This window comes from Pagrus pagrus (genome assembly GCF_965226575.1).
Source record: "Pagrus pagrus genome assembly, chromosome: 1".
Taxonomy (NCBI): Eukaryota; Metazoa; Chordata; class Actinopteri; order Spariformes; family Sparidae; genus Pagrus; species Pagrus pagrus.
In genome coordinates, this window is record NC_140185.1 from 32108539 (window position 1) to 32131295 (window position 22757).

At 41.2% G+C, this 22757-nt stretch overlaps 1 protein-coding gene across 8 annotated transcripts in view; it reads left to right on the forward strand.

Moving 5' to 3' along the window:
- hcn4 (hyperpolarization activated cyclic nucleotide-gated potassium channel 4) overlaps positions 1-22757 on the forward strand; it is a 99290-nt gene that overhangs the window by 13701 nt on the left and 62832 nt on the right. For 6 of the 8 annotated variants that reach the window (XM_084351078.1, XM_084351074.1, XM_084351075.1 and 3 more), the window contains one exon: positions 11404-11827. In XM_084351078.1, coding sequence (XP_084207204.1) covers positions 11404-11827 — 424 coding nt within the window. Of the gene's footprint in view, positions 1-539; positions 1337-11403; positions 11828-22757 lie in introns of all 8 variants that reach the window. The other 2 variants (XM_084351076.1, XM_084351077.1) reach the window with 1 other exon arrangement.

Here is a 22757-nt window from a genome sequence, read left to right on the forward strand (position 1 = left end):
CTTTTTACCCACAGCACAACAAAGTTAACCAGTGTTGGATTGAATAGGGAGGCAGCAGCAAAGTTGTGTATAAATCCAACCCTGACCCTGTTTAGCATGTACAATCAAGAAATGATAGAGCTAACAAATAAACATGATAAACCCTGCCCTGTTTGGTTTAACAGTCAGATAAGCCTCTGCTTTTGCTTACTCACGCAGACCAGCAAAAAATCAGATAAACCGCGTCTCCTCTCCAATTTGATTTGATTTCATGCTCCGAGTGTTCAACTGAGGGTTTTCCATCAGCCTTTAAGCTGTATTAATTTAGCTTTTATTTACCTCTACTTTTGTGCAATGTTGCTCCAAACAACAGTGCAGAAAGAAAAATGATGATCCCATCCTGACATGGATCTCCTCATACACTCCCCCTCCTGGTTGTCCCTGCGCTTTAGTCTTAATGTGTTGTACAGAATCTCGTTTTCTTGCACTGTTTCCACATTTTCTCTTCCCTCATGTTCTCTTTTCAATGCCCTTCTCTCCTTGTCACCCTTTGACCTCAGATCCCCGTTTTCAGAGATGGATAGAAAGGGCTTTCATTGTGGCTGCTCCATTTGCTGATTGCAGCACCTGAACTGGTGAAGATAATGGCCCAGTACTGGTGCAGCCCAGAGCAAGGGCACAAGGTGATGGTGTACAGTGTGACCAGCTCCTGATATTATAGAGAGTACCTTATCTCAGCACTTCATCTACGTTAAGAGAAAGCCCACTGCTACATCTCTCTGGCTCTCTCCTGTCCAACAGAGAAGGTGGGTGCGTTCAGTCGGGAGAAACTGGCCAGTGTCTCTGTGGCTGGCTGACAGGGGACTCCTTTGACATGACCCTAAGGACCTTGTGGGAGATAACAAGGCATCATGATAAAACACAGATGCAATTAGTGGCAGGATGACAGCCCATGACGCTGGAGTGCAGATACTGGCATATGCTAGTAGGATAAGTGCATGCTGATGGCACCGGCTGGAGAGCTTTCTGTCCTCTCTGTGTCTTCTCCTGTACAGCACTGCCACTCACTGTCTCTCTGTTTTTTCCCCACAGAGGACACATTTATTTGCTGACTACCCTGTACAGTTTTTGTTCCTCGGAGCAGATAGGTAACAGGTCGCGCTCTGGGAAGCTCTGAAGGACTCTACAGGGCCGCAGAGACAAGGACAGGGATACTGAGTAGCCACTGGTGGCGCCAGGCAGAGCCTCTCCAAAAACAGACCAAAAAAAAAAATCCCACTGATATGAGAAGGGGACAGGAGACACAGACTTGGCTACTTCACCACATTCTTCTCAGCGGGCTCCCTGATTACATCTGGTCAGTTCGCAAAGTGGCTCTGGTGATTTCTTGATTTAGCCAGGGCTCTTAAGTGCACACTTCTGAGCTATTCAAACATCAGAGCAGGTTTAGGCTGGACTTATTTCAGTGAGCGGATCTGGGACATTCTTCAGTGTCTTGGACTGACACTGTAGAAAGTTTAGAGAGTTTCAGTGAGATGTTTTGCCTGGGTTCGGACCTGTGAACAACTGCTTGCATCATTTTGAATGAAGTTGTAGTGAAATGAAACAAGGAATTAAGTGATTATTATGCTGCTGATTAGATTCCTGTTAACCAATGAACAATACAGACATCCCATTTACACCTGGTATTAAAATGTGATCCAAAACTGGACACGTTATGCGGATAAGGAAAAATGCATGTTAATGCAAGGTGTAAATACAATATGTATGTTGTGAACAGAATGTGATCGGATCTGCCTGACCACATCTGGACGCAGTGTGTTGTGTTCGGGTCTTAGGTAGGTGTAAACGCAATCCGTACAACATGCTGGCACCTGTGTACACCATAACATCGATATGGATACTTGTTTTTAGCTGAGCAAAATGTAAGTTATTAAAATTTAGAGAGAGAGCAAACCGAAAAGCTGAAAGCAACACAGCTCCAGTTACTGAAACTCTGTGAAAATTGAAACAAAGCATGTACCATATTTTATCTGGTCACAGAGTAGCCTATGTGCTGGTTCTGCAACAAACCAGGACAACTTGATATGATATTTTAATACGAATAAAGGAATGCAATTACAAATGCTGAATGTACTAGAGGGGACAACTAATTAATAATTTGTCACAGACCTTGTTTCACAAAGATTATGAAGTTTACCCCTAACTCAACAACCCACAAAACTCCCTGATTTTTTAAGAGAGTCAGGGGCTGATTTAACATTTCTCATCAGGATAACATATCCAGATACAGATCACTTGTTAATGCCAGGTGCAAATGGGGCATAAATGACCCACTTAAATGACAGACAAAATTAATTCTTGACCACATGCATGTGAAATCTACTCACAGACATAACCAGAGTTAGACCTATGGGTAAAAGAACCATTTGTCAGTTGATCATATTTCACAAAAATGACCAATTATGGCTTATTTTTCTACTGTGAGCATAAGCAATACTGATTCTAGATTCAGTTGTTGTCAAGTGTTACTGTGTTCAGAGTGATATCAGGCTCCCCTCTCGTGCTCTGAGTGTTGGTGCTTGTGCTTCCTCCTTCCTTTACATTTGTCAGTGCTCGCCTTTAATGGGTCAGAGCTCTATCTGTTTGAAAATGTTCCACTGCAGCGGATTTGACATTGTCTTACGCATTGTCTTTCTCTTGGCTGTGTTGAGTAACAGTCCTAGACAGCTTTTAGAGGTGAATGCAAAATCAGACGCTGTCCCCTTCCCTTGATGTCCTACCACAGAACCACTTGTAATCTTATTTATGGATCTCTCTTAGCAGTGTTAGGTAAGGTTGACTCCTTTCAGCTGATTTCGTTTCTCCTCTCCTCTCTGTAGGTATTTAGTAAATCCCTCTGTTTTCTCATAGCCTAAGGTTGGGGAGATTTGCCTCTCCCTCTGATGAAATCTTCTTAGCCTAGGTTTGATAAAGCAGTATGCCTCACCTAAATATAGCCACCTGCGACTGCACAGCCCCAGTGTCAGTGATGTGCTTGCAGTGTGCCTGCTGGCTGTGCTCAGCAAAGACAGCGCCGTTATGACAGTTCATTGGAGCGGGTGACAACAAAAATAGGATTAACCCTTTTAACCTGTTATTTTTTTCTCTTAGACACTTAATTCTCACTGTGTTTGCCAACTGGCTCGTTTTAAACCAATGGGCTGCGCTTTTATGGACAACAAACCGTTGTTGTGTTTTTTTTTGTTATTGTTGTTACAGATGTTGTTTTGCCATGACAGACTTTATCATAGATTGCCTCCTCTCGCAGATAAGTGAAGCTTATGTCGCACAAAAACATGCTTATTTTTCATTAATTTCATTCATTTAGAAATGGACTCAATGAGGCTGTTGCTCCGTCAGTTGACATTTGAGTTTTATTGGTGATACTATAACTATTTGCTGCTAAAATATAGCCACACCTAAATTTCACCTAAAGCTCCATATAGGAACACCAGATGCCTGATATATGATCATTTTCAGTGCTGTATTGTCATTTCCAAACAATTCCTTAAATTAGAAAATGTATTATTTTTTTGCACTTTGGATTCACATAAAGATAAATTATTTTTGACAGCATGAAGCAATAAATTATCATCATTATGGGTTTGAAAGTTATGGATTATATATATACTGTATATATATATATATATATATAAGTAACATCTCTCTAACTCAAATGTACCCAAGTAATTCTAGCAGCTCTAGTTACTAAAGGAGGAGGAGTGACTAAAGGGCTTTAGTCACCTCTATAGTATACCAATACCAATATATTGGTTGGCTGGTCTTAATGCCCGATATTTGCCTGTCACAGATATATTGTATCGGCATCTATGTTGTCCAATATGCACCGATGTGAAACATTTTTATTTTAGAGATTCTAATGCAGAAAAAAGCTTGGAAGGATCTGAATAATATCCTGTTTTGTAGTTTGGTATTATTATGTTATATACAATATGACAACTGGTTGGTACCAGTGGAATAACACATATTTATACACCTACACATTACCAGAAAACATACAGACTAAGATTAGGCAGTCCTATTACTAGTTAGGCTCCAATCCAGACTATTAAACTCAAGTATTGGCTAAACATGATCAATCCACATGATGCACCTTAAATTGTGGCTCCACTTCCTCTCCTACGGTGTAGTATACTGTCCACCTATGAGGCCACTTGGAGAGCAGAGGGAAAGTGCATGGGGGAGGAGCGGAGATGTAAATGAAAAGCACTCGCCCTTGTAGTCGGCAAATGTGTATGTGCAGCGCTTCTTGTGCCTTGTAGGTACTTCAAAATAACTACTGATGCATTTTAATAAGGGGTTCCATCCACCACATATGACCTTTGAATACCATAATAACATTCACTATGGCCTACTAACATTACTACAGTATGCAAAAAAGCACACATAGGTAGTTTGAAATGCAAATGAAGGATAACGTTCCAGTAAGTCTAACAGGGTGGCTAAGTTGAACACATAACACATGTGGACCATTTGCGGAGCGGCGGCTGCATCGCTACGCTTCTACTGTAATCAAAGAAACTACCTCAGGCGTGAGAGCAGCATGTAAGTGGTGCGTATGTGCCACAGAGAGATCCCCTCTACAATATAAATAGGCCAGTCTTCAATGTATAATTTCCACACGAGGTGTGTGAAGTCCTTTTACACAGAAATGGCCCTGTATTGGTCTGTATTTTGTCAAAATTAAACTACCAGTAAACAGGAAAGGACTCGCACTGGCTTTAACTTTCATGGTCTTGATCACCCTGTCTGCATTTAACTAACAGCAGGTGATTGGTTAGTAACTTTATTTAAAGCTGCTGTAAGTGATTTAAATATGTGTTAAATTGCTCTTTATTGGTCAGTAACCCATGTATCTCCCGCCTCCCCCTGCACATGCAGTAAATGAGGAAAAACAAATCCTGGTATCCCTGCCCACTTTATCCAGTCAGGACAGACAATTCCATAAAGAGGCATGATCCTCACATTATAATATGTATACTGGCAATGGTGCAACAGGGAAAGCTACCAATTACAGTGCTCTCAGTGACGGCTTACGTAACCAAACAGGCCAAGTGATGAAAAAGATTGTAGAGATTGAAGTTGGATCAATACTTGGGTCAGCCAAACCCTGGAGTTTAGGTATAGAAAACTGTTAAAGAAGAGAAAATGTGGAAAATGTATCTAGGTAGCTCAGAATGAAACAAGGCGTTTGTGCTGTTGATATTTACCATTAACCTGAGCCAGAATTTGTCAGGCATATATTGAGTCAGTACTTCTGAGCAGGACCCCTGATAACACAACCAAATCTTCAGAGAGAAAATGTGAGCCAGCACACACACACACTAATACATTATTCAAAAGGGAAACCGCTTTTTGATGCAAAAACAGATACATTTCAATCATTTAATCAGCCCAGACCACATTTACAGTGCACAGACACTTAGCTGGTGCCCTCATGGAAGTGCAGTCTGGGAGCACCCACTGTTTTGCTGCTGTTCCCATTCAGTCAGTGCTGCGCAGACTGCAAAGGCAGGCACTGTTAAATGCTGTCTTCCACTTGTACCTGACATGACAGATGATCTGCTTGCATGCTTTGCCATCACTCCCCCAGCATGGGGCCAGCAGATCAAAATCTCTACAAGGCAAATGTAAACAAGTGCCATGCATGCATGCCTGCACAAATACAAACATATACTCCCTTTATAAATAGATCTATATATACTCCCATTCTTGTCCCCTCCCCTTCTGCCTCCTCAATTTAAATATAGGCGTCTCTGAAAGGTAAGTGTGAGTCCATCCCAGGCTGTTTGTGGTGGCTCTCACAATCCCTTTCAGGTAGCCCGGCTGGCAGGGTGAGGAGAATGAGAGAGGCTTATCGTGTAGTTAGATGCACTCTGAGGGTGACAACATGTTCCTGCTGTCCCCGGTCAGCACAGCGGGGACCAGAGTGGGCTGTGGCTCTGTCCCCACTGACAGCAAAATGTCAGGGCTCCCTTCATCAGTACATTGTACTCTCAGCACCACAACAACTAAGGTGTGAGCTTTTCTGACACTTATTTTCCTCTGTATTTCCAATGTTTCTCTGCTTTGCTGGGCCTCATTTTTTAAAAGTTTGTTGCACACGCATCATGAAAACCCGCCACCGTGGCGGCCTCTACTTTCACTTCGAGCTTTGACATTGACAGTGATCACATAATTATATGAACACATGCACAGGCTTTGGTCAGATTTGTGGTTATATCCTTTTATAATCACATTTTTTTATCTGATATTTTTTGTTTCCTTCAAAGAACTTTGTCATATGTCCATTATGTGAATTGTGTTTAAAACAAAGAAAACACTACACTGATTTTAAAGAAGATATTTCATGCTCATTTTCAGGTTCATAACTTTATTTTGGGTGTTTACTAGCTATGTTTACATGCTTTAATGCTCAAAAAATGCATCAGTTTTCTCGTACTGTCCAGTGCTGCAGCATTGTATTACCCCTCTGTCTGAAACGTTTTGTTTTAGCTCCTGTCTCATTAATACCAACTCTCCTGAATACACAGTCTGCTCTGATTGGTCAGTTCACATGCCTGAGTAACAACAGAGCAGCTGTGCTTAATCAATTCTTACGTGATGAGGCTTTCAAGAGCAGTGTTTTCAGTGAGAGAGAGCAGCTTCTGTTGGTGCGGACTTTGACCTTTTTAACTTTCAAGACCTTTAACATGCATCATCAGCCTATATAGCACTGAAGGAAAAAAGCACAATAGGTCTCTTTTAACAAAAAGTACACTTTTTGTGCACTAGAGTTGGGACTGGATTAGCTGACTCGAATAAAATCGAAGAATATGCTCATATTTGTTTCAGATGTGATGTTTCTCTCTCACTGAACACCCGGGAATATCGCCTTCATTTCACCAGTGCTGGGTCGCTGCATTTTCCTTTCATTTTATTTCTAGACAGGTGGTATAGCACCACACAGTGTGTGAGTCTGAGATTTGGGATGCACACAGAGATATGGGATTGTTTAATGCCTTTGAAATGTCCACCTCACATCCCGCACTCACCCAACTGTATTTATAGAACAATGTTCTTCTATGTCAGGGTCCCAGTGCATAATAAAACACAGTAAATGGATCCCTGCTATGTTTAGGTGGCCTGACCTCCATTAGGAGGCAACCGCAAGAGTGAAAAGGAGAAATCATGAGCGTTTACTCTACACATGCATGCACGCACGCATACATACACACAGCACGTGCATGTAAAAACCACTGTCTTCACATCACTACACAGGGATTCCTATAGAGCTATCGGAAATTCTGCATACGGAGGTATTTTCTTATCCAGAGAAATCTTCCACTAGTTGGTTTATTTATTAGGAAAGAAATGATTAAATAGCACAATAAAAAAGAGCCATGATCCGACTTGTTTTTTTCTTTTTTTGCTGGAACAGGCACTGCATTATTCTTCACATTTAGAAAGATGCATTTTCACAATGAGCGCAGAGCAGCTGCTGTTAATCTTACCAATCCTCACATCCATGAGACAAGCCGGGCTTACTCAAACAGGTGGCAGCAGTAGCTGTGTTCTGCCAGACTGACGTCCAGAGGTCTTAAACCACATTCTGTCTTGTTATTCTTTCTGCAGAGATGTTGAGGCGCTCTCCTCTGGCACAACTTTACTATTTCCCTCACTCTGTTTCCTCTCTCTGTCATTCATACAGCTTCATGCAAGCAGAGATTTTTTTTCTGTAAGGTTTGATTTTTTTTTTTTGCAAGCCAGACTTCCTTGTCAGGCCCTCACCCCAGCGCCTTGCCTTTTTGTTCTTCTTGTGCTGAAAGATACCCAGTTGTTGAACTCGGAGTGCATTTATTTTTATTAGCTAGGCTAGAATCATGGCTCTAGGCATGTCAGTGTTTGTCTGCATCGTCAGGTCAAAGTCTGTTTGTTCGAAACCTCAGTTTTTGACCAAATATCTATTACAATCCCGTCAGCCTCAGCTGTACTTTGTGGTTAGTGATAATTAGCAGATGTCACCATGCTAACATGCTGAATCAAGGTAGTGAACATGGTAAACTCCTTGAAGGAATTTCTTCAAATTTGGAAGAAATGTCAACTACTGCAGGACTAAAGGATAACTGATCAGTGTTGAGCGGTCGAAGGTCAAAGGTCGCTGCAACCTCACAAAAATAGGATGAAATGACAAAGTGAGGCCATTTTATATCCAAAAAGGTCAAATGTCACCTTCATTGTGACATCATAATATTCTGTAAAATACTCAACCTAACCTCCAATATCGAAAAATATCAAGTTTGATCCCAGAAAAAAGTTACATTGGTTTTGTGTGATAGTGAAGTGGGAATTAACAATTGCATTGCCACACAATGATTATGTGACCTCAACACATGGATAAGCAAACTCAAGGAAGTTTTAAGTCTCTTTAAACAAATTATTAGTATTATCTTAAATGCTATGGTGTCCTTCAGAACATGGTTGACGAAGCATTTGTAATAAACCAGATGTAAGATGTATTATGTGTGTTGATACAAAGAGTAAAACAAAGGCAGGGATTTGCAGTTGTTGCTGAAAGAAAAACAAATAATCTCTCTTTGCTGGCAGACCCTGTCAAGTGTTTGTATGTGCTTCACAGCTTACTAATAGGATGTAAGTGTGCTCCCAGCGATACTAACAATATTTGTAATATCAGGGAACATGGCAATATAAAGAACAAATGTCATTACCTATGTTTGCCTTTCTTCCTTTGAAGTTTTTCTTGTCCTCTTGGGCTTTCAGTCTTAACATGAGCAAACACAGTGGTGGCAAGGTTTGTCTAAATATAGCTCCACTTGACAACAAGCTGGAACAGTAGATACCCCTTTACTTTGAAGAATTCCAATTACTGTCACTGTTTCCTCAGTGTGTGTTTGTGTGTGTGCAGCAGACGTGAAACTGATATGTGTGGCTGTGTATACTGTATATTTATGTATGCATGTGTAAGCATGAGACGCTCTTGTAAACTGTAATCCGAGCACATTACAACTCAAGCGTCTGCTACCAAGCAGTCACTATGTACGTTTGCGTTATTGTACAGTATTATTTATTTAAAGTGATGTGAAGTATGTCCACAGATGTATTTTGTAGAGTCAGAGAGGAAGGAGACAGTGCTAGCCATTAGTGATGTCCCGTTTATTGCTTCGTAATGCAGCTGTAAAGGAGTTTTGGCATGCACGCAGAAAGAAAAAGAAAATAGATCATAGCTAGCATATAAAAAAAATCCTAAAAGTATGATCTCTGAAAAAAGTCAGCACCATTTGAAAGATTTCTTTGATAGCAACGTGGAACATCAGTGACTGTAGTAGCATCAGTGAGGATATCAAAGTATGAGAGAAAAAACTGTTTAAGTGAATGCTTTTGTAGTGTTTCATCACGTCTCAAAGGACTTTAGAAAGAAAAGGCCACTTTCATCAAAGAAATGAACTGTACATCATCCAAAAAAACAAAAAACAAAAACGAAAGACAGGGAAGCCAAAAAAAAGATGCCCGAGAAAATCCTGATAGAAAAAAATTGAAGACACCTGATGCCAGGTTGTATGTTTTTGCTCTGTGAGACAAGACAGTATGTAACAAACTGTACATTTTTACTCACCTTGACTTGACTAGGACCAGAGGTCTTTATTTATGTCGTTATTTACTCTAACATACTGTGAATCACCATGGAATCTATAGCTGCAACAAGCAAGTGACTAGCTGTAATTACTTTTCGCCTAACAAAAATGCATCCCAGTACCCTTTCTTCCTGGTATCCTTTTTCCTTATTTCTTATGAGCCTGCTCTTGAAATTGGTTTTGCACAGAGACCAGATCTTTGTGTCCCAGTTAAAGGTGAGTGGGTAAATCATCCAAGCTCATCGGGGCAGGAACCCCTCATGGTGCAATCTATCCACGATATACCACCCTTAACACAAAAGAGCTGATCTGGATTCAATTACCAAGCCAGCAGAGTGTGCAATTTATATCCAAACTCTCATCCACGAAAGATGGACGAGGTCACAGTACAGTTTGTAATTAACAGTTAACCCTCATTGACCTTTGAGTTGTGATTTCCAGTCCAAACACAAATAGCTTTCATGTCAAGCTGCCTTCTGGCACGGTGTGGAGGTTACATATGTATAGGTTATTACGCTATCTTTACACACTGTGATTATAAGCTCGCTTCCGCCACGGTCACACAACACCCAGAGGTATTTAAGGTCAAAACAGGATAGTGATGAGACACACAGTGAGTCACAGCACTGGTCACTCGTACAGGAAAACAACATATTGGCCTGGAAATCTGTGGCTGGATGGATCATTGATTTACTTCTACAATGTGTGCCAAGCAGTAGCAGTGTGTTGGTTTTGTGTTTGGGCATTTTGGTAACACTTTTTATGACGCCAATGTCAATAATGCATTATAAACATTCTCATAATGCATGATAGCTTTTAGTTATAAGCAATCATAAGTTAAGAAATTGGAAAGTAAGCTAAAATAGAATAGGTTTAAAAGAGACAAGACTAAAGAATAGATTTCACAGTGCAGTTCAAAGCCTTGAAATTGCTTCAGTGAAAGGCTGTGGCAAACAGAAAGGTCTTCAGCCTTGATTTGAAAAAAGTGCGAGTTGGAGCAGACCTGCAGTTTTCTGGGAGTTTGTTCCAGATATTTGGCTCATAATAACTGAATGTATGATATTAGTATGTATATAACAGTGTAAATTATTGAAGCCTGATTACAATAAGTTACATAAAAAGTAGGTTTATGGTATTACAACAATCACAGGAAAAAATCATGAACATGAAAATATAAGCAACTTTATTATCATAGAGCTTTTTCACAAGAGACATTTAACCGGTCAGAGTAATCAAAACCTAGGTTACCAATCACATCAACCCAATGTTCAAGTCAGGTGTCTCAGGGATCCTTGGTTGTAGAAAATATATCATATTTCTATGAATTTCAGTTTGTATGATGACTATGATAGTCATGGCAAGTTTATGTTTTATACAAGGTCCTTTTATACAAGGACTACATCGAATAGGAGAGGTAGCATCACGATCAGTGCATTCACAGGGGGGATGTAATACCAGAGAGCAAGGGCAGATTGTCCACTAGTTAATCGATCATTGATGGCGCCGTTTTCTCGGACAATTAAAGAAAAAAAAGGCTAAAATAGGTCGCCAAATATATTTGGGCGGCCGTTAATATACCTGGGCAGAGTGCCCAAATGAAATATGCGTGTGGGAAGCACTGGGCAGTATGTTGCTCAAAGTTAGCCATAGAATTTGACTATGTACTGACTTTAGCATTTTCTCTTTAACCATCCTATCTCTGCCTGTCTCCATTTCTCTCTCCAACAAGGTTTTACTGGGACTTGACCATGCTGCTGCTGATGGTGGGCAACCTCATCATCATCCCCGTGGGCATCACGTTCTTCAAGGACGAGCACACGCCCCCCTGGATCGTGTTCAACGTGGTCTCCGACACCTTCTTCCTCATGGACCTGGTCCTCAACTTCAGGACAGGCATTGTCAAAGAGGACAACACAGAGATCATCCTAGACCCACAACAGATCAAGATCAAGTACTTGCGGAGTTGGTTTGTGGTGGACTTCATCTCCTCCATCCCCGTGGACTACATCTTCCTCATCGTGGAGACGCGCATCGACTCGGATTTCTACAAGACGGCGCGCGCCTTGCGGATTGTCCGCTTCACAAAGATTCTTAGCTTGCTGCGACTCCTGCGCCTGTCGAGACTCATTCGCTACATCCACCAGTGGGAAGAGGTAGGAAAGTGTACCTCAGTGTGATTGCTGTGCTGATTGTTGCCCAGTGCCTTGTATGATGTGTAAGATACATGCTGTTGTGAGTTGTCCTTGGCAAACTGGATTCCCTGAATGTCTGTGAACAAGTTAATTCACATGGAGATGCAGAGATGGAGATTCCAAGGAAATCACAATTATTGACAATCATACAAGCATGCTATTTGATGAAGCTCGTCAAACACACAGGGCTTCACTTCCTAAATCCAATTATAATCCAAATGGTATTCCCATGCTGGGGAGCTACTGCAAGTATGTTTGCAGAGCTCTGCACTTTCCCCTTTCCCCCGGGAAGGAAATATGGATAGATGCTGCTTCTGATTACATCCACTCTCGAAAGGAGTGAAGAGGCTCTTTTGCTGTACCCCAGTCACCGATAAGTTGATGAAGCCGGGTTGTTGATTAGCATTTTTCCCTCTGTGTGAGCATCCAGCTAGCAGTGGGACCACGAAGCCCAGAGAGCCATTGCTGCAATACAAGCGTGATTATAATTGCGGCAATAATTAGAAAAGTTTCCGTTGCTCTCACTGGATGGATCTTGCTGTTTAGTCTCGGAGGTAAAAGGTGCAAAGTGAAGCATCAGAGTCTCAGCGTGGAGTCAACAAGAAGGCACTCCACTGGAGGATAATGTGGGACAGTCAGGGTGGCCATGTTGGTCAGAACACTGGGTAATTTAACAAATGCAGCTCATGAGTAAGACTCCTTCTTGGAGGCTCAGTGCTTCGTAATAAACTGCTGTTTGTCATTCCACATATCCTCCCTAAAAACAACCGAAGCCCCCTTACAAGCTTGTATTTCTTTGAGGCGTTAGAAGTGCAGGGTGGAGGCTTTAGCTCAGGGTTTAGTGTCTCTATGAAGAGCACTTGGACACAATCAGTGTGCATGGTCATAACACCGATGTTAAAGTGTGGTGCTGCAGCTCGTACTGTTGTTGATGTCAGGGATCAAAGCAACATTTTCAGTTACTAGTCAGCTTGTGTACCTCCTGGCTCAGAGAAAACATTTTATTGGATAGACAGACCTTGCACTTCTCATAAGCAGTTCGTACGTCTCATAGCACACTGAAATGCGAATGGTCCCCGCAGTACTAAAGTCTAAGTGTGTTATTAGCCAGTACTGACATTTGTGTCCAGATACATTTCACCCAGTCAGTACTTCAAATAACTAACAATTTATGTTACTCATGTTTTCCAATTCAATCTCAGTTTTGATGGTGATAGTATCCACATGTTTACAATAGAAAAACAAGTTTAAAAAGTTTAGTCTCAGTGTACATACAGTATGGGGTTTTTCCATACACAGTCACAGGTTTGACTGGGCATGTCAGCCCAACAGCAGGGATTCGCAGTTTCGCTGTAACAGGGCCACCTGCTTGAAGGTGTTACTTTAACTGATGACATCCTTGTCTTGAATAGTGGTCACCAGTTTGGCTGTAAATACTTCCCTGCACTATTATTGAGAAGTAGCTGCTGACAAAGCTCCTCCAATACAGTGATAAATGTTTAATTTCCTATAAATTGTTCACGTTATTGAGGTACTTAAAAGCTTTTTGAAGCAGCACACTCAGGAAATGCTGTGTTTTTATTGGAAACTGGCAATGGACAAGTTTTCTGCTTCAAGGTATCATTACGAAGTAAATGTTGATTGCACAGTGTAATGGAAACGTAGTAATGAAACCATCAGGGTTTACAATGGTTATATATAAACCTCACCCACGCGGTCAGACAAGAAAAAGGGAGGTTAACTGACGATGCATTTTCTATTATGAACTAAATGATTGCAACTTTGAGGAAAACGGAAACAATCCAATTGTCTTCGCAACAACCGGTGCCCACAATAATACCATCTGGCAACGCTAGGTGGGAAAAGTTGTCAGTTGCCTCTTTAACACGACTCCTTGAACAGCTGAAAGCAAGCACGGTGAAACAAGACAATAAAGCTGGTATCTGAAAGTACTTTCACGGTTTGGCTGTATGTTGCGAGACGTCACTGCAGCTCGCTTGGAAGCACACGTGACTTGGCGTGGCACAGCTCTGTTAAACTGGTAATGGAAACGCTAATCAGCATGGCACGGTTTGACACACCGTGGCCAATGGAAAAGCCCTTATAGGATCAACAAAGGCACATAGGGAAAATGTATTCATTGTGTTTTTTTTGATACAGCTCCTTACCAAAGAGCTTCATTCGGCTTCAGTGTTACTGAAGTAAAGTGCTGTTTGCCTTCATCAAAACAATCACAGTGATCAAAACAATAATTTCAATGTGAGTCCCTAGTTATGTGTCTCTCTTTGTGGCACCACTGATTAAAGTCCTTTAATTCTATTTATGAAAGGCACATAATTTTGTTTGATCAGAGAATAAGGAACATTTTCATAAATTAGGCTTTGGCTCTGCTGTGTGTTTTGTATTGTGTGTGTGTGTGGGTGTGTGTATTATGCTTTGAATTAGAGTATTTTAGAGAGCGCACAGTGGACTGCTCAAGGTGGCACGAGGAGCACATGGTCATTTTCCTTTAGTGTGAACTTTTGCCCTAATTTGACATTCACATACTTAGAGCACTGCACTGATATCCATTAATAAGCTTGTTTGGACACAGCGCCACTCGGTTATACGGTGGGTGTGTGCTCACCTGAGTGCGTGGCATTACATGGACAATTGGAAAGGTTGAATAGCAAGCTGATTGCCAATCAAACATCCCCAGACCTGCCCAGGGGCATTCACAAAAGTTTTCAAATATTCAGCTGGATAGAACAGTGTATATAAGTGTGGTGACATTAATCATGCAGGGCCTCTGTGATGCCATTTCAAAGAGAGGAAAAGTTCAAATGATTCACTGGGGGAGACTCCCTTTGCCACCCTGTGCTGCCATGCATGTCTGCTGCTGTACTTCTGAGGCCAAAATGAAGGCAGGGATACATGCAGTGTATGAGGCCAGCCGTCATTTGAAGTGGACACGCTGACAGCGAGCTGCCACATGTGCAAAAAGGGGACAGAGGAAGAAGATGATGAAACGAGGGGAAGGAAGGAAGGAAGGAAAAAAAGAAAGAAAGAAAGAAGACCTGCTGAACGAGTGTATAACGTCTAAAACCCAAAGAAACAATACAACAAAGAGAAAGGTACAATACACTCACGAAGCCAGCTGCCATTTACATGTTTTATGCCTGTGTGGGTGGTGTGTGTGTGTGAGAGTGTGTGTCGGGTTTGCTGATGAATGCTCGCTAGGCAGACAGAGTGAAAGGCCAGCTTTGCCTCAGCGCCAGAGTACTCCAGATGCAACCTCACAGAAATGTCATCTGTCACTGCAGAATAACTTGTCGCAGGGATCTCACCACCTGACTGACTTTTTGACTTTTCCTATCGACAGCTACACTTCAGACAACGCGTATATATCTCATCGCCATTTGAATATTGTGGTAACACTTCACACTGACCTTACTTTGGTCCATTCACGTTCTCCTTAAGCTTGTAACTACACAGTAATCCACAGTAAAGTTGTATTCTATTCTTATTTTTACAGTATTACACTGTAAAATGAAACTATAAAAAGTTATTTCTGCTGGTTTTCACAGCACATTCAGGCATGCAGGGTCCTTGTGATCCATGACACTGCGCAATTTTTAGCCCCTGTAACACCACTGAATGCAATTCAGCGTTGCTTGCCACTCTAAATATGGCGCCGTGATGAGGTGCACTCCTCTGACACGGCAGGAGCTGCAGACCTGTGATGTCCCGATGTCCTCCAAAAGGCAAAGCCGATTTATTTTACTCATATTTCACAAGTATCTGCAAGCTATAAATAGTCCTGCACAAATTCATTTGGTTTGTTATTGTTTGAGTTTCATTTCCTCCCCAGTAAGAAGTCACACAGAGGACACTTCTTCCGGGGAGTGTTGAATACAGCTCAGTGAACTGCGCTGCATGGTTTAATGCCGCGTGGAGCGATACTGTTGGGAACACATTTTAAAATTAGAATCTTTTCTCATGTTTCTCACTGCAGTGAATAAAGCTTTTTAGGAAATTCAGGACAAGATAAAGGAAGATAACATGTGTACTGAAGAGATGGAGAAGCAATTAATATGGACTACAGGTGAAGATTTTTAGACGATATCTGATTTAAAGTCGTCCAAAATAGATGCATGAAATCATATTGGCATACTTACCACAGAGACCATATAGAAACCTTTGTCAGAAGGTGAGTAAGCTAATCATCTGCTGCCTCACACCCTCACTCAAAATGGAGAAAAAAATTGCACCCATGTGACCTGCACTTTCACAGCAACAGGCCAGTCCAACACGTCATAAAACTATTTCATAATCCCTTTGGGGACAGTTAGCTAACTCCCACATGTAGCATCACCGTCAGTCATTGCGTCAGTATTTTATAAGTGAAATAACAACGTGTCCGAAGGGCATAAAGGTGCTGAATCTACCGATGTGAAAAAAAATGATATAATCTTTAGAATTCCCTTAGCTTTGGTTTTATGAAACTGTTCGCCAGGTCAAGGAAGTAGGTCATGATCTCACATGCACATACATATTAATTGGCAAATAGTTAATAGCAGATTGGAGTGCCATCAATATACGTCCATTCGTTGTAATATGTATGTTTATGTCGGCTGCGTGTGAATGGTCTCGCTGGCTTTGTTGTCATGGACTGTAATGTCTTTATGAGACCAGACTGTGCTGCTGCGGTATCCTGAGTCTCAGACATGTTGCCGCAAGACCACAAATTGTTGAAGTGTCCTTGAGTGTGATGCTTGACCCCTAAACTGCTCCAGCGGGGCTTCCCAGAAGACAACAGAGGGGATTTTGGGTCAAAGCAGCATCAAAGATATTCCAACTCAATGATGTGGTTTTGAATGTGAGTATAGCTCCAGTGAGTGATACAGAACTTCACACCAGACTGATAAAGAACAATTTACACCACTGCATTTATTTAAAGGCTCTAATTACTTTGCATATTCAGATTATTAACACAAAATGTAATCATCAAATTCATAATGATGTATTATACATTAAACTACAGAGCAGTATATTAAAGCTGCTGTCAGTCAGATTTAAAAAAAAAGTGTTAAATAGCTTTATGTTCCGAGAGTAAACACTGTTATAGAGTTTTTGGTCAGTAACCCATGTCTCACCTTCCCCTGCACATGTGGTAAAAGAGAAAATACATTTTCCAGTATCCCTGCCCCCTTTATCCAATCAGGACAAAGAATAAAGAGGCAGTCCTGTCTGCTTTTGAACATGCAGAGAGTTTGTTGCTATGTCTGCCAATTACAGAGATGTGAATTTTGCACAATCCTTTCTGATTTAGTCTTTAGTTACATAGATGTCACACTTTTTAACACTTTATTCCCTACACGAAGCTTGCTTATAAAGTAATGTCAAGTTTGTTGTTGCAGCATGTCTTGATTAATGTACCCACAATTCGTGAGGGAACAGTTAAACATTCAAATACAAAGCAAAAAAAATGTTTTGAGGTCATTTCGGCAAGTAAAGTGACATTTCTGCAGCTGGTATCACATCATCTCCACCTCTTCAAATACTCTAATCCGAACTCCTCCAACACCATCAGTATCCTTTTGCATAACTAAACCAATGATCCCCCACCAGCTCATGAATCTCCTTCTTCTCTGTCCTTTTTAATCACAGCTGTCATAAATTAGCTCTGATTGCTTCCCTTTCCCCTCCAAACACTCTGAATTTAAGAGTGTTTCTTTTTTACAACCGCCGCCATGTTGGCAGAATGTTGTTTACAAACAAGGAGGTTTTTGGCGGTGGTGGCCATGCGCCAATGGTAACACGGTCATGCATCATGACATTCAACATGGTGTGCAGATATCAATCACGCGCGCACACACACACGGAGCAGACTGCCGTTATGGCGTCTCCCCCATCTCCCTCTTGTCAGCTTCCTCTTGTCACTTTTCATCTGGATAAAAGACTGTGACCGGATATTCTCCTCATTGGAGTTGTCTCCTGTTGACGAACCACTGACTTGGATGAGATTAGTCATCCTGTTAAATCAGATTCAAGGCAATGCACTAATGACTAAGCTCTGAGGGCTTCCTCCCATCGTGCCTGATGCCTCCAACACAACCGTCTCGACTGGCCAGCCCAGTAAACGTTGCTTTTTATCTTGGATGGAGATGACTTTATGAGACAAGAGCTGAGGTTTTACTGAAGTGGGGGCAAGGAGTTTGAAAAACAAAGAAGATGAGGAACCTCAGTAAAGTGTGTAGGAACCTCAGCCAGACACCTGTGTTTGTTGATTACGTCTATCTCTTTAGTACTGGCATCTTGGATTGTTAAAATTTATGGCTCTGCCCGCCCAAGTGGCTGTGTGCTGTCAGTGAAATGCTCAGGCGCTGTGATAAAAGTTAGCGACGTGGCTGCCCCGCGGGTCCCAAGAAGGAGCGAGGCGCCTTTCATTTCCACCCAGTAAATCTATACAAAAATATTTAAATAAGGTAAATCAGCTAATCAGCCCCCCACTCACTGACCCATTACCTTGGTTGAGGACTGGTCTTTCAGAGATAAGAAAAGCAGGAAGAATAGATTTAATGGGCTTTTATTGAGTGCACAATGAGGCTCGCTGGCAACAGTGACAGGTCCTCAACACTCTGAATAAGCCTCGTGTGATATCAATACCCACAGTGGATTTGCTTAAAAAACTATTACACAGAAATGTGTAATCCTGCACAAACCCAATGGCGCGTCTTGGTAGGGAGCAGAGCGAGAGTGGTTTTTGTGATCCGAGCCTCCAGGCCTGTTCAGACGGATGATGGAAGGGTGTTCCCAGTGGTCCCCTCCCAGGCCTACTTCTCATTCTCCACGTGCGCTTCGTCCACCATGACAGCATGCATGAGCATGACATTTTGGTCGAAGGCATTTATAGTGAGAAATCTAACCCCCTGCCCACAGCCTGCTCCGGGAATCTGCCATCATCATCGTGGGTGATTAAAATAACACAGAGACACGCATAGATTGATTCTGTTGATAAACTTCATTACTCATCACCGGGAGATCATGTCTCACCCAAACACAGGAGGAGGATGCATGCACATGGCGATAACACACTAGTAAACATAGTAAGAAAGCACTGTTTGTAGAGTAAAGACGGAAAACATTTAAATAACCAGTATAGCCATCAAAAATCTTTTATTTGTGTTTGTAAAATGGCAAGATTGAATGTGTGAAAATAACAATTTTCGAGAGTGAAGCTAAAAGTCAGAGACAGTATTTAGAATTAAACCTTTTGATGTTGCAGCACATGCAGTTACATTATATTTAAAACTCTGTCTTTCAATACATGAAATAAAATTCAGTCAAAACTCTGTGCTTTACTATGTATGGATGCTGAATCCACAAAAATACTAAATGATTATCACTGAATGACTCAATCTATTAGAGCATTAAACACAGTAATACATTAGTTGATGATTTTCAGATTGAACTACAACCAAAACTATGTGATAAAATGAAACTATTTCCAATTATTAAATAAATAACTTCTACAATTGAATCATAAAATGAATAATGCAAACCAATTAAAGTAAATCAAACATTTTTTTTTTTTAAATAAAGCATATCACATTGTGTGTAGCAGTGAAGCACTAAAGCAAATGGCAGAGATTTGAGGTGAAGGGACACGTGTCGTGTCATCGAAAAAACAGCACGAGTGACGAATTTTGTTTTCTCTTATGTGTCGAGACGCCGTCACGCCAAACATTCATCATCATTAGCGGAGCGAGCAGCAGACACCAGATGCCTCGGTATAGAGCTGCTTGGACTGTGTCTGGGCAGCTACCATCAGCACCGTGGGACATATGCATCTATTCTCTCACCTGGATCACGCTCTTCTCACTCCATCTGTTTGAGATGACTCGGCAGCTGCCTTCATCCGCTCAGTGCCTGTCTGGGCCTGATCGCTAACTCACGAGGATGCGGATTAGGAAATGACTTTAGCACATAGGCCTGTATTTGACCCCTGTCATGTTTATTGGACTGTATTTACTAGTTTTTATTTGTCTGAGACACTGTGAGTGAATGTCTTTGGTCGATCACTTGTATTAGTAGTAGTTTAGAAAAGACAATTTGGGTTAAAAAGTGGTGAAGTTGCATTTACTGTATATGTACTGTAGTAGTACTGTAGTTTAAGTCAGTGGTGAAATGGCAATTTACCAAAGTACTATACTGAAATTCGAGGCACTTCTCACCCTCGGCTTCACCAGTACAAGAGTGGGTAAGGAAGAGAGACCACAGTGTGTTGTGTGTCTCAAAATATTAGCTTCTGACAGAATGAAGCTGAACAAGTTAGCACAGCACTTGGAGACTACTCAGAAAATGTTCAGCTTTTGATTGCTCCAGGAGAGTTGTTTGTGGAGAGGCAATTTTGAGAAAAATCACTTTAAAGCGATGAATGCTGTTCTACAGTAAAGATTTAGAGAAAATGTGTGCTGCACTTTTAATGCTCCCTCTATGAAGATAACTTATTTCTTATTTAGTTTTTTTCACACTGACGTTGCCTGTTCTGTATTAATGTTTGAAATACATTTGCAAGAAAAAGACGTTTATGTGTGTGGGTGGAGGGGCCTGAAGAAACGCTTAAAGAGGTTAAGAAATTTAAGAAAAAAAGTTGACTTATATATATATAGATCCATGGTTCTCACAACAAACATATGATGACCTCAAATAATATGATGCATTGTTGTAGATTAAATTGTAAAGTAGTTGAAATTAGCTCAGCCTTAAACATCTACAGCATGAAAAATGCAACATGCGCATGAATGCAACTGTTATATTAACACAAAAACATCAGATATAAAAATAAAATGCTGACAGGGGCCATTTTGCCTCAGAATGAGTACTTTATATACTTTGAGTAGATTTTTCTGATCTTACTTATTGGGGGTCGACCGATATGGCTTTTTCAGGGACCATATATGTTATTAGAAATCAAGGAGGCTGGAACCAAAGTAACACAATATTAAATTAACTTTTGTTATTGACAATCTGACAAAAAAAAAATCCCTGATACCGATAATAAAATGCCGTATATCAGCCCTGATAATGGTAGTAGTTCATCATCAATGTTTAATTTCCTTTATATTGTTTGCCTTTAATATTGACTGTGGTTAAAGTGCTTTCCCACACGACTAGGCCTACAGTTTACCCAAAAAAAACTGCCTCCATCACAAGTACTTACAGCCATGTCGCTGCAGTTTCATTAGTCGCGTTGATGAAACCACTCCGTCAGCATTGACTTCCTGTAGGTTACGTGATCTGACCCGTGCTTTTAATTTTAATAAAAAAGGCCAGCGGATATCTGCATGGCCTCTCATATGGAGAGGCCTAATGAGGGTAGTGAGAGTAACAACGAGAACCCCGTAAGAAACCGTTGTGTTGCGTCTCGGTGCCCTCATCAATCACAGCTCTCTTGTTTATGCTGATGCTAATACTGCCAGGCTCACTCTGTGTCCCTATCAATTAACAGAAAGTGGTCAGCAATCCATCATCCTCCATGTAACACGCCATGTTGTGTGGACGCTGTGTGTGCAAACAGAGCGTGTGTGTTTGTGTTAAATATGTGTGCATGTTTATAGCACAGTATGTTTCTTTGTTAAACATGCACAGACGTTCTGCCGTATGTGGCTATTTTATCATTTACAAGAGGCGACAGAAATGAAAGGAGGGGAGCTGCAGAGGCCTCGTTCCTGTGCCTCAGTATAATGATCCTTTAATAATGATCCAACCTTCTAACAGAAGCAATCTCGGGAACAATTTTTCGTAACTGGAAAGTCTGTTCCTGCCTGGCACGGGGGTGTATTTGAATTGATTGCAGCTGTAAGAAGAGATAGGGGAATCACCTTCCTCCAGTGACAGTAGAGTTTGGGTTACAAACTGGAGATTTGCATGGCATTACCTGTGACAGTTCTCACAGGCTTTATTCTCCGCACAGTGTTTAAGTGCCAGAGGTCTTTTGAGGGCACGTCTATAGTAGGAACGTAGCAGGAGTTATTGTTGAACAGTAATGAGTCATTCAGGCAGCGCCACGAGATAAAGAAAGGAATTTATCCTGCTTCAGAAATACACTGACACTGTAGAGAGCTTGATAGTATTCAATGTATTGACAGGTTCAAGGACAGCCCACATAGCGTGGTGCATGATGCACCGAAGGCAGTAGATCATTTAATACTCCACAAGAAGAGTTTCATCGCAGAATGAGCCGGTGTGGTGCAATATTTTGGATGATAGAGGTAACACCTGTTTATTAAACTCAAAAGTAAAAATGGTGTTTTTACATTTAGTCGTTAAAGTGATAATCCACCAATTTAGTATTGTATTTCCTTAAAGGAGCAATTTGTGAGATATGGCAAGATTTTTTGTTTAAAACAATAAAGAAATAATATAATCAAAAGACTGTAAAGAAACAACAATTTTGACATTATGTCAAATGTCTACTGAAGTTAGCATGCTAAGTAAACTTGCCCCGTCCTGTCCTGTCCTTGTTCAGCGTCAGTCGTAGTTTCGGCCCTGTTGCCTGCGGTGACTCCCCCTGTGATCCAAGGTCCCAGTCCCGTCCAGCCCCCAGCTAACAAAGCCATGAGTTTATTAGATAATGGTAACCAACTACAGCCAAAGATAGCTAGCAAAGAGCAGCAGTTGTTGCTATCTCTGGTGATATGCTGCCACCGATTTTTTTGGAGCCATCTTGGAATTCTGTCCATATTCTACAAAATAACACCTGTAAGGTTTTTGGATTCACAAAGACAAATAATAAGAAATTTCAATGTAGTAAAAGGTGTGAAATCCTGACTATTTACATGCTCAAAAATAAATCCTACATTTCTCATAATGCAGCTCAACAGAGAGCCTCTCTGCTTGGTAAATG